This window comes from Patagioenas fasciata, chromosome 15 (assembly GCF_037038585.1).
Source record: "Patagioenas fasciata isolate bPatFas1 chromosome 15, bPatFas1.hap1, whole genome shotgun sequence".
NCBI lineage: Eukaryota > Metazoa > Chordata > Aves > Columbiformes > Columbidae > Patagioenas > Patagioenas fasciata.
In genome coordinates, this window is record NC_092534.1 from 9,296,898 (window position 1) to 9,309,027 (window position 12,130).

At 46.0% G+C, this 12,130-nt stretch overlaps 2 protein-coding genes across 6 annotated transcripts in view; one reads left to right on the forward strand and one right to left on the reverse strand.

Moving 5' to 3' along the window:
• The window catches only part of LOC136108923 (uncharacterized), a 19,827-nt gene extending 12,221 nt beyond the window's left edge, over positions 1–7,606 (reverse strand). Inside the window, exons 1-3 of one of the 2 annotated variants that reach the window (XR_010652432.2) lie at positions 5,992–6,156; positions 5,442–5,500; positions 5,166–5,279 (exon numbers count right to left, since the gene is read on the reverse strand). Coding sequence is in view for 1 of the 2 variants with exons in the window: in XM_071815373.1 (XP_071671474.1) it covers positions 5,267–5,279; positions 6,294–6,901 (621 nt within the window). In the remaining variant the exon portion in view is untranslated. Of the gene's footprint in view, positions 1–5,165; positions 5,280–5,441; positions 5,501–5,991; positions 6,157–6,293 lie in introns of those variants that run through there. The other variant, XM_071815373.1, reaches the window with a different exon arrangement.
• Positions 6,359–12,130, forward strand: part of TBC1D24 (TBC1 domain family member 24) — a 27,424-nt gene continuing 21,652 nt past the window's right edge. The window contains exons 1-3 of one of the 4 annotated variants that reach the window (XM_065850525.2): positions 6,364–6,455; positions 7,572–7,666; positions 8,115–8,240. The gene's annotated coding sequence lies outside the window, so the exon portion shown is untranslated. Of the gene's footprint in view, positions 6,456–7,571; positions 7,667–7,955; positions 8,241–12,130 lie in introns of those variants that run through there. The other 3 variants (XM_071815371.1, XM_065850524.2, XM_071815372.1) reach the window with 3 other exon arrangements.

Genomic DNA, 12,130 nt, shown 5'->3' on the forward strand with positions numbered 1-12,130 from the left:
AGCTACTGTTTGGGGAAATTAATGCCATCCAAAACACGCACTCTGCCCAGCCACAGCATGAGTGGAACAACTCCAATTCAAGGCATTCTCCCAGACCAAAACCTCGGCCCTGGAACCCATTGGACAGGATGTCCAGAAATAACAGCAGCTAGGGGTGATGACTCTGGAAGTGGCATTACCTTGGCATTGTGGGCATCACACGACTCCTTGTATCATCCAGCCCACAAGGTTTTATCTTGCAAACCTTCAGACAGCAGGTAGCAGAAAGCACCTGGGACTTACACAGCAATACAACCACAGCCAGAATTCCTTTAGCACCAGTACATGGAAGCACGTACAGCACTATTGAAGCAGAAAGCTCATAACACCTGCTCTTCACCCAGCAGTCTGCAAAGACTGAACCCAAAGAAAGAGGACAAACTGCCATGTGGTCCTTCCCCATGGTGTACAGAGAGCCTGGCTCACTGCAGACTAAGCAAATGCTCTAACTAAGTGAGTTCAGGCAAAGTGTGCTCCTGAAGCTGGTGAAATGGTTTGGATAATGCTCTGCTTCCCTATCCTTTGAATCACGACAACTGGACAGGGCAGACAGCCAAGCTCCAAATACCTTTAAAAGATGAACGATGATGTTTTCCTGAGAGAAGTTCAACAGTCAACATTAACTTTTCAGTAATCAGCAAACAGCTCAGTGTCAAAAACACTTTTCCATGCCAAATTTCCATACCACACATCGCAAGACTGGGGTATAAAGTCCCATTTCTCAGAAGTCTCTCTTCATTCACTGGAAAAGTGACTGCTGCCAGGAATGACTTTCCCTTGCCCCCTAGATTGCTTCTCAAATCCAGCCCACTGACAGCAATGATGATTCATTTGTACCCTTCTCCCCACAGCACATTTCCAGGTCAAGTACAGAAGTGGCAAAGTAAATGATTGAGTTGTTTGCTTCAGACAGAGCATGAACCTGGTTGGTAGAGAGCAGCTGACCTGCTGTAAGGCCTTCCTTCAGGAGGAGTAATTTACAGCTCCTGTGCTCGATCTGCTGTACACAGGGCAGCTTGAGCAGGCTGACATTTGTTCTTCCACAGAAGGACAGGGCCTTGGAGCCTGGGGAGGAAGGAGGAGGTGCTACACCTGTGAGGAACATGAGTAAAGCAGGGTCTGAGATCCTGACCTGAGGAGTGAGACTGTACAGGACCAGAAGCAGTAAAGAGGGGGAATTAAATGTCCAAAGGGAGACAAAACTGTGTGTTTCTTAAGGAGAACAAGACTTTATGTCTGTCTTAGGCACTGGTGTCTCAACCTGGTCTGACATCCATGGGGCAGAGATGCTGGGCCTGCCCACCCACAGTGTGGCTGTCAGAAGGCAGGGGAAGCTTTTGGGCTGTGCAGTATTTTTCAAGGGTGGAACAACTGGCTTCCCCTCCGCAGCCATCGCCCTCCCCACCACCCTGCAGGATTTTAAGTGGGCCATAAATGTTTTCAGCATGGCACTTTACCAAGCATGTGCCATAAATTACAGTCCCGTGCCGATAATAAGTCAGGTAATAGGGCCACTTTTTTGTCCTGCCAACTGCACAAAAGGTGGCAGAGTGGAGGGAGGAAGGAGGGGGGAGACGCCTATTAGCACCATGCTGGATTTTACACACGATGGAAAGTGTTTGTTCAGCTGGAAGTGAGAACGGTCCTTAATCCAAGAGCACACGCTAATGAAAACAGAGTGTGCAGAGGGGGTGAGAGGCACCAGCACAGAGTAGCAATTCACGCTTCAGCGCAGGTGCGAGGGCTGTGAAGACCAGGCCTGGGTTGGAGCACCCACCAAGCCTGCTTTTGCTCTGGCTCTGCTTCACACCTTTTGGAAATGCTAATTGCAGGTTCTGCTTTGCCCTAGGGGAGAACACAGGTCTGAGAGCACCCAGTGCCATGATTTTGGTGCAAAGCCCACTTGACAGGCTGAGCTAGGGACCTGTCCTGGCCTTTTGGCTGGGATGGAGAGGAACCCACTCCAGCCAGGGGTCCTCTGGGCATCACACCCTCTTCTCATCCTTCACCCAGGTGGTTTCAGCCTATTCTCAGGTCTCCAGAAAGCAAAACCATGGAATCATGGCCTAGTTTTGCACTTATCTTGTCCAGCCACCTCTGCTGTGAACTTTGCAAGGCCCTTGCTGATTCCACACCATCATGTTATGTGGCAAAGGCACCCAAGAGCCAGAGCCAGCTGCCCAAGCAGAGGCACAACACTATGAGGGACATCAGAACCCCCCAAAAACAGATCCTGTTTTGCCTACCAGTAAGTCCCCTGAGAAGAGGCAGTGTTGCATTTGGGATGGTGCAGAGGAGTACAGGGGAAGGAAGGGACCAACAAAACATCAAAGACAGCACAAGGCATAAATCAAGCAACATTTAGTTATTCTTCCACCCATGTCTGTAGTATATGACTCACCAACAGTCCTTCGAGCTTATACGATACACCCGCACTGGAGAATAGACCAAACTCCTTCAAAATTGCCCTCTCAGGAAAAGCCCTGGGAAAATAAGCCATTCCCTAAGACCCCGCAGGTCATCAGGCAGACACTCCATGGCTGGAGGCAAACTGCTATGTGCAAGATCCCTCTGCAATGAACTTTTTTCCTCCAGACTGCCAGGAGCTGTCAAGAGTGCCAGAAAAGTGTCCAACAGCTGAAAGGATCTCTACAGACCTGACCATACCAGGTATCTAATGCAACAGCAGGACCTGCAGCCAAAGCCGGATACTAACAGGCAGTCGTCACATCCCAATACCTGATGCAATATGCTGAGAGCAGACTATACGTGTCATCACACAGCTATGTCCTAGACCCCTCGTGGAAGAAAGGAATTAAAGTCATACAGAAACAAGGCTGCTATTTCCCTCCTAATCGTTCCCATGGCCTTCACAGTACCACAAGGTGACTGACTGCCTGTCCCTTGAAGGTAGGAGGTACCACAGCTGGGGAGAGGGAAGGGACAAAGGAACAGGAAAAGATGGCTCCAACCCATCCAACCAAACAGAAAATGTAGCATACACAGAGCATTTCAGGGAGTCACAGAGAAATGTGTGGATGCCTTCACAACAGCATCCCTTTTAGTGGCATTAAAACATCTGCCAGCAGACTCCCAATATTGGCACCTTTGGCTTTAGCCTCACCCTCATCGTCAGAAGGACGATCAGCACCACATCCAGAGGGGTGTAACCAGGTCTGGCTGCTGCAGGTGGAAGATAAGGTGATCCACACCACTGGGCAAACCTCCCATTAAGATGCTGATGCACGATATGAAAAGGATTTGCTTAATTATCCCATGGTAATTCCCAGTTTTACCCACAGGAGGTCACACTTCGCCAGGCTTATTGGCTTTCCATGCAAGCAGCCCTGGCAAACAGCACTGCTGTGGGACCAGCAAAGCCACAGTTTTACTAGCCCAGATCAGGTTTCGGCCTAAGTCCCTTCTGTGTGTCCCTGGCATTCTCTATTGATCCTCCAGCCACTCTCCTGCCTACCCTATGAGTACTAACTTCCTTTCAAAGGCTGCTGGACACCCATATGGACAGCTGAACTGTGTGATGGCCCATTCCCCCACTCAGCAGTTCCTCACTCTCTTTTCATGCTTTCATGTCCTTTCCCAGTTCAGTCTTTCAGTCCATCCATTGCTCCTGACAAGAAGACTCCATTAGATCCAGTGCTCTAGGTTGGTTTCATAAGAAAATGAGAGATACACAATTGCATGCACTGGAGAAATTTCTTTTCCAATACACTTCAGGAAAATGCATGCTCAGGTGGAATAGCACCCTCACACAAAGAAATGGTTCAGTGTGAGCTCACCCTTTATTAGTCTTCAGAGAACAGAGAAGCTGCCCTCAAGACACAAACTCGTCAGAAAACAGGCTTCACCGAACACTGCATTTGTGGCACTACTATTTCATGCGACGTGAAAGTTCTCCAAAACTCAGGGAAGTTGTTGACTGGCAGCCCTATAAATTAATATCCTTCATTTACCCCTAGAAAGCCCTTTCAAGCTCAGTGCCCTCAATGCCCAGGGGGTCACTGGGTCTTGCTCTTTATTCGAGCCGCTGCAGGGTTCAGCACCTAGAGCCTTTGCATTCCTTGGCTGCCAGCCACCTTTCTCCAGGAAGAAAAGTAGATACATTCAAACATGTTTACCATCAGCCATCAACCAGCTAGTCAAGCATGGTTTTCACCCTCTCTCTCACATCGTCACAGGCAGGCCAACAGCCTGAATACAAGCTAATGAAGTTTATTCATATAGCCGTGCAGCCCTTCTGAGTTTTTAAGACAGCACACAGCATCAATTCTGTCCACAAACATTCGGTGATGGACTCGGGATGGCAAATACTGCTCCATTTGAGACCGACTCTTACAACATCATCTCCCATTTTTTCAACCTCTACTTGTCCACAAACTTCTGTCTTCTTTTATCCTCCCATCACACAAGCCCCCCTTCTGAAAGATCTCCCCACAATGATCTTCCCTCTGTGCAGGGCTCTGTCTCCTTGAACAATGTCCCACATGGCACCTGGGTCCCTGGAATGGTAAAACCATGGGGCAGTGCAGAGACTTTGGTGACGAAAGTTTCCCCATTATATTCCTAAAATATCTTTTGATAGTGCACCACTGAGTTATCAGTGCTAAAGGGTATGTTCAGTTCAAATCACAGTTCATATTTCAGCAAGAAATTCCTGAAGTCAAATCCATCTCCCTGTGCTTGGTCTTGTTTTTCTAAAGCCTCTCAATCCCCAGCATTGTTCACACCATATGAACACCTGCTCTCTGACGCACCTTCCCTGGAGAAACATGGGAATATCAGCACTGCTTTACTTCAGAGGGGCACCATGAGCCCAAATATACAGACTACATAGGACCCACACACAACAGTGAAAGGTTGCTACAAATACTGAAGACAGGTGGAACTTTTTCATCCTCCTACAAAATCTTATCAAATACTGCCCACACTTCTCTCTGTTCCCACACATCTCCATCTACTTTCATCGTCTTCTAAATTTGCCTTCCGTGCTAGCTCAACTTTGTTTAGCATACGGAACATAATTCTTTCCATGTGTCTAAGTGCCCTCTAGGACCCTACAGAACTAAACACAAGTGAATGCAAAATAATGCATTATACTTCCAACTTACATTTGGAGAAACAAATTACTTCTCAGCACAGCTTCTGGAAATGGCTCTGTCATGCACTTTCACGACGTGAGTTCATTGCTCTGCCCAGCAGCATCAGCCAGTCACAAGGAATCTCTGAAGGAAGCACATAATAATAGGCCTGCTTAGTTCTCTCAACCAGTTATAAGCTTAGCTCTTCTTTGAAGCAGTGGGACTGCCCTGCCTCCTGAAGCACAAGGCACCAGAGGCAAGGTACCCAGCACTGCCTGTCACCGCACTGCCCAAGACCCTACTAACCATTTGTCCCTGGCACAACAGTTGCTGTGTCTGTCTTGCTTCTGATCACTGCCCAGTAGCTTTAAGATAAATATTAAAAACCCTGTTAAGACCCCACTTAAAATACAGCTGCAATGGCTACAACTTCTCTTTATATTTTATGCTTCATTATCATGCCCTGTAACTTTCCTTGTGGTCCGTTGTGGTTTCTTTTAGATTGTAAACCTTCTGGGTAAAGGATTTGTTATCTATTTGGCAAAAGCTTGCGTTACCAAACTGTGTACATTTACAACACCATATAAAAGATTAGTACTTTATTGGTCACTTAAGCAATCCTAGTAAATAATCTTTAATGTAGCAGTTATTTATCCAGTCATAAACAGAGCACTGCTGTCAAGTCAAATAAATACTGCAGAAGACCTTAATCTCTAAAATGAACCCGTTTCTGTCCCGGCCATTTCAGGCTTTGCAAAAAAGCCTCAGTCACATTGTTACTGAGCACAGGACTGTTAGGACCTTAATGGGTTCTCAAAACAACAACTGTATCTAATACTTGCACTGAGTTTTTCACCTGAAGCCTCTGTAAGGCCAGCAAACTGCCCGGTCTCCAATTCAGGACCACAAGCCCAAGGCCTTCTCATCCTGTACGGCCCCATCACACGGCCCCATCACTCGGCTCAGCCCCTCGGCATCGCCCTCACTGTCCTGACCCTCACAGCCCCCATCACCTGTCACAGTGCCCTGACCCCTCGCAGTGCCCTGATCCCTCAAAGCCCCGCCGGTCCCTCACCGCCTCCTCCCAGCCCTCACCGCCCCTCCGACCCTCCACAGCCCTCTCCGGCCCGCCCCGCCTCCCCGCCCAGCCCCTCTCACCGCCGCCCCCTCAGCCTCAACGCCACAGACGCCGCCGCACGTGCCAGCGCCTCCCAGCGGAGCGCATGCGCACGCCCGTCCCGCCGCTGCTTTCGCGCACTTTGCGCATGCGCCCAGTGGCCACTGGGTTCCCCCGGTCCCGCCGGAGGCGGCCTGGCGGAGGTAAGGGCGGCTCCGGCTTCGCCGGGATGCGGCTCCTTCGGCACTGGGAGGCGGTTGGGGATGGAGGGGTGCGGAATTGGGTGCCGCGCGCTGGGGTCACGGCGGCGCCTTCGCGCCCGGGCGGGACGAGGAGGGGGCCCGTCCTGAGCCCGGCCTTCGCCGGGCCCCCTTCGGGGGCGCCGCGCCGGGACTCGCTCCCGGTGCCGGGCCGTGAGGCACTGGCCGTGCCTGGGGAGGAGCTGCCAGGAGAGGGTCGGGACGCGGCCCGGAGCCGTGGTTTCCCCGGCCTCTGGTGGCCGCGGTGTCACCGGGGGCACCTCCGGGAGCTGCCGGTGTCCCCGCTGGCCTTGGGAGGCCGGGAGTTTATTAGATTTAGGCTTTTGGTTGGTTCCAGTGCGCGGAGACTCTCGAAGGCGTTTAAACGGCTTGTGGGCGCCTCTGGGCATGGATGCGCAGGTCAATGCTCACGGCTGTTGCACTTCATTTTTCTGCAAAATATGTCAAGATCGGGGGATGAGGCAAAGGCAGATCCTCTGGTTGCTGGTGGTGCTCACCCAGATGCTCACAGTTTCCACTTATTCTAGCAGCTGATTGCAATGCAAGGGGCAGTTTTTGTTCACGTGAAGAGCCCTCTAAACCCAAAACTTGTGTTCTGCAGCTTTTTTCTTGAATGTTTTAAAGTTTCTATCATGAAAGTAAAATTTTGTTCATAGTTGATATTCATGTTGGTCTTTATCTAGGAGCTGCTCTCTGAAACATATACGCGTTTATACAGCACATCCTTAATTGGGCAGTTGCTGTTGGGGTTTTGAGGCTGCCAGGATGTTATCCAACAGAACACTGGATTTAGGGCACCCACTAGAACTTGCCAATATGTTCCTTAGCATTCCTGGGCTTGTAAACAGGAGAGCAAATGACCAACTGGCTGCAGGATGTTTAGTTGTCTCCAGCTCCAGGTGGTGTCGGAGGGCAGCAGGAGGGATGAGATCTTGCAGGTGCTGTGATGAAAGTGAAGCGGGTGGTTCTGTATTTAACTGTATTATCTTAAAACCTTGTGGTTTTTATGTCTAGTTCCTATGCGAAGCTGGAGGATCTGAAAGCTTTTCTGTCTTACAGGAAATTCCAGTAGGATTCGCAGAGCATCCAGGAAAACCCAGAGCACAGAAATGACATGGATCACATCTAGGGCTCTGTATTGCCAGAAAAGGAAGGTTCCTGTTGTTAGAATTTCCTTCTTTGTGCAATTGCTAGCAGTTAGACGATGTTGCAAAAGACTTCTCTCTAAGATAGTTATTTACTTTGCAGAAACAGCATTGATAAATCCAAGGACTCCAGCAACATTTTATGTTAGCTCCTGTTGCTGCCAAGCAATACATGATACTTATGTCCTTTGTAATTTGCTAAATGGCTGGGGATAGTATTGCACAATAATTAGGTATTGGAAATCTTTGTACTGGATGTCTTTTCTGTCATTAATATTTGAAAGTTTGTGGGTGTTTCTGCAGCTAGAATTTGAATGCAAGTGAAAGCAGCTCTCTGCTTCTCTTTTTTGCTGTTAATAATTAAATGCTGCCAAGTAAATGTTTCTAACAGGCTGTCTGTGGACCCGTCACGTGTTTAAGCACCTCTGCTCATCCCTGCTCTCTCCTTTTATTGCAGCCTTTGTTTTCTTCCCTTGGTTGTCTTTGCTTCTTCATTCTGTTAATTTGAAAGCCTGAAAGAGCTTCCTTCCCCGATCAGCCTTGTCATTTGGACTTGAAAGAAAACCAGAGGGGAAAAAAAAAGGTATTCCTGCACTAAAATTACCCTGTCCATAAATTTAAGGCAAGCAAGCAAAGCAAAGCAGTTCACACTGTACATGTCTCTCACCATTTCAAACACTAAGGTGACTGCAATCTGATAATACTACCCTGGCATTTGTTTAGAACCGAAGTGCCTCTGCTTCAATGCTGAAGCTGGATAGAGTTAGTGGCAAGCAAATTATTGGCAGCAGACCATGAGTTTAGTCCTTGCTGTTCCTCTGTAATAGCTCTTTCGAATACACCCTGCCCTGCCTGTTGGGTTGGAGAGGCCATTAGAACGTCTTTTGTTAAGCTGCGTGGATGCGTGTTCGAAAGCAGATATATGTATGTTAACGCTCAAAACAGATAAACTGCGTTAATGGTCTGAAAGGAAAATAGCTATTTTTATTCCATCTATACATAACCTTGAATTGTGACTGAGAACTAAAGAACTAAAATTTCTTTTAAATGTCTGCTCATTTGGAGATGCCTTTGGTGTCAGATTCAGTTGCAATATTCTAACACATTTGCATGGTGTGTGACTTGAGGGGGAAATGTGCGATAGAGTTTGTCTTAATAATGCTGGACTTTGCCTGTTTACTCATTTTGTACTTGACCAGGCAGTCACACGACCTTTCTGATATAAAAATAGACAGACCTAATTGCACTATATTAATGATTGACTTGCTTGGAGTCCGTGTGTATTGGTGGGAGCACATGCTAGAGATGTTCAGCTATGGAATCAACTGGTTTAAATTCTCTAAGATTAATATATGAAAGTGCTTGTATCTGTGGTGTTCACACTCTCGGGCTTTACCGTATCTTATGTGTTCTCCTCTTGCTTAAATTTCTGAAGTTAGAGGACAATTACCTGAGCTTTAGTCAAGTGGGAAAAGACCAGGTGTTGTTGATTCCCACTGTCTCAGGACAGAGACTCAGAAGAAATCTCATGTCTGTATTAATGACTATGTCTGTTTTAATGAGGATGCTTAATTGTCCTTGGAGTGTATGCAGCTACATAACATTAGCAAATAGGTGTAACTTTGGTGTGGCTATGCCAACGCTGGATTATTTTGCTATGTTTTTCAGGGGAAAACAGCTTAAGGGAGAAATGATTCATACATAAAGTTGTAATGACTATATTTTGCAGTAAGCTAGAACTAGGGTATTTCAAAATCACAGAATGTTAGGGATTGGAAGGGACCTCAAGAGATCATCTAATCCATTCTACTAAGCTGAGTATCATTTGTGTGAAAAGAAAAATAATGTTCATCAGATTAGTTCAAACTTTTCTACCTCATAGGACAAGGGCCTGGGATATCAACCTTCAGCAGGTCAGCTGATCTAAACCCATGCTCCATTGCATATCTTCAGAATATAGTTATTTTTGTTTCAGAACTGGGGATCTAAATACAGTAAACTGCAGAGCAGGTGTTCTAAAAAAAAAATGAAAATAAAAAAAAGTTGAAGACTGCAGATTGCATGTTCAGTGTAAAATTTTTATCGGAGCCAGAGTTTGCTGTTGAAGGGAGACCTGTTTCCAGTTATTTCAGCTTTTGAAACAAAGAGAATAACAACAATTGGCACAATCCGAGGGATTTTTTCATTCTTACAGTTTGGAAGAAACCAGGAGGAAAACACAGTCAGTATAGCATTCATTTTTCTGCACTACTTTGACTGATACTTGTTTTAAATTGTTCATTTTTAATACATTGTGCAAAAGAGTTTTACTGCTTAAATGCAGTTTTCCTTTGCTTTGAGGGGAAAAAAGAATTCTTGTCTTTTTAATTTTACTAGTTGTTCCTTGGGCTTTTTTATGACTTAGGCAGGACAGAAAGCTCCTGCTGTATGTCTTTGATTACGTTTACCATTCAGTATCCTCTTACAATCTCTGCTCTTTAGCCTTTTTCATCCTTTTTGGAAACGTTAACCATTTATTTTTTCCAGACTTTCATCTTGTTTGGTTTTTTGTGTGTTTATTTGTACCTCCATGGTAGGTTAATGATCAGAACAGCTCACAGTATCAACAGTGACTGAACGTTAGAAGTGCCTGTGTCATGCCAGGGCAGGGGATGGGAAGGAGGGGGTGCTGCTCTCTGTTGGGGTGCTTGTTGTTGTAAGGCATACACATTCTCCTAAATACAACTACTGTCATTTATCTGGCCAGCAGTGAAGAGCTCATTGTGTATCTGAACTTTTCACCGTAATAGTGTACATGATAGATTAATCATAGATAATTTGAAGACCCTGTTTAAGAAGGGAATAGTACTTTCCTAAGAATGAATGCATGGGATTCTAGGACAAACCTTCTGTGATTCTGCCTCGTATGCAACAGTGACATCCCCAGAGAAATCCTCTAGACAGCTGCAATGATTTACCATTTAGTGTACTCTTATATCAGGTCTGTATCAGTTACTCAGGAAAGTGAGACATTTCTGGACTTTGTCCCAAAAGAATACCAAAAACCAGCAAGGAGCAGCTAATCCCCTGTTCTTATTGGTAAACTAGTACTAAAACAATGTATTCCTGGAGCCCAGCTTGTGCTCTACACAGTGCCTGGGGCAAATCATAAAGAGATCGAACACCATTTAACCTCGTTAAAGCATCTGTCGAACTCTGTGTGCTCTGCCGTGAGGGATCATCACTCCAGAATGCATTAACATGGTCCAAATTGCTCTCCTACATGAGACAAACTAGTTGTGTTCAGCTGGTTTTAGTGCTAAATTGAGTGCTTAATTTTGGCTCTAATGCATCCATCTTCCTCAGTGGCATCTAGCATAGGAAGTACCTGAAGCTGTAGACGTGACAAAACATGCTTTGCTCAGGTGTTGGGGAAGAGGGGCTGGCACTCTGGTGGCCGATCTTGTTTGCAGATCCCTGTAACAAAGATGTCACGGTGCAGTATGCTGCTGGAAGCCTGGGCGTGGGGAAAACTGCAGGATGTACCGGGGAAGGACAGTAACTGTCTGCTGGTTGTCTTGTATTCTGTGCTATTACAGTCTTGCTTTATCCTCTGTCACATTCAGTGGTGCATGAAGCAGACATCTCAGACGTGACTGAGTATTCCTCAAGGATGGGGAATCATCTCGGAACTGTGGGTTTAATTTTCCCTTGCTGTGATGAGGACTAACAGCTAGGAGTCTTGCAGAAGCAGTTCTCATTATCTGCTTGTGTGCCTTCTGCACGGGTTAGTTCAACAAGGTTATGAGGGAGAGTAAGTATGGGTCTTTTCCCTGGCAACAGCACTACTCAACAGTATGAGCAGCAAACAGTATGCTTCAGGTCTGGGACATTAGCATTAGTCTTGATTTGCAGAGCAGCAGAAGAAAATATTTGATTTCCGTTAGCACGTTATAAAAACACATGGAAAAATTTTGGTCATCAGTATGTAGCTGTATCTGTACAGTACCTAGGAAATAGCTGAGTCAAAAGCATTGTAACTGTCCATGGTTAAGATGAAAAAGGTTATTTTCAAAGTTTGGGGTTCTTGTTATAGAGCAGCTACACTAGATTTGAATGACCTAAGTAAGCTGTTAATCTGTAGTCAAACTTTCAGAACACAAAGTTGCAAGAATACCTAAATGGACTAGGGGACAAGGTTTAATTATATAGTTTGGATTTTTTTTAGGAAACTTTTGTGTTTATTAAAAGCGATATTAAACCACATAATCTTAGGTTTTAACCAAAGTTAGAATGTATTTTTTAAAAGTTTAGAATGTAAATATTTCACTACTGCGGAGTACTGCATGTACTCTGGATTTGAAAGAAATTATTGTCCTCTGGGTTAGTTGTACTTCAGAAAATTCAATTTGCTAGCTCCTGCATTTTGGAAAGAAAAAAGTCAGTCCCTAGCCATGTTATCCTTAGTAAAATTGTAGCTTTATCTTCTCCTTG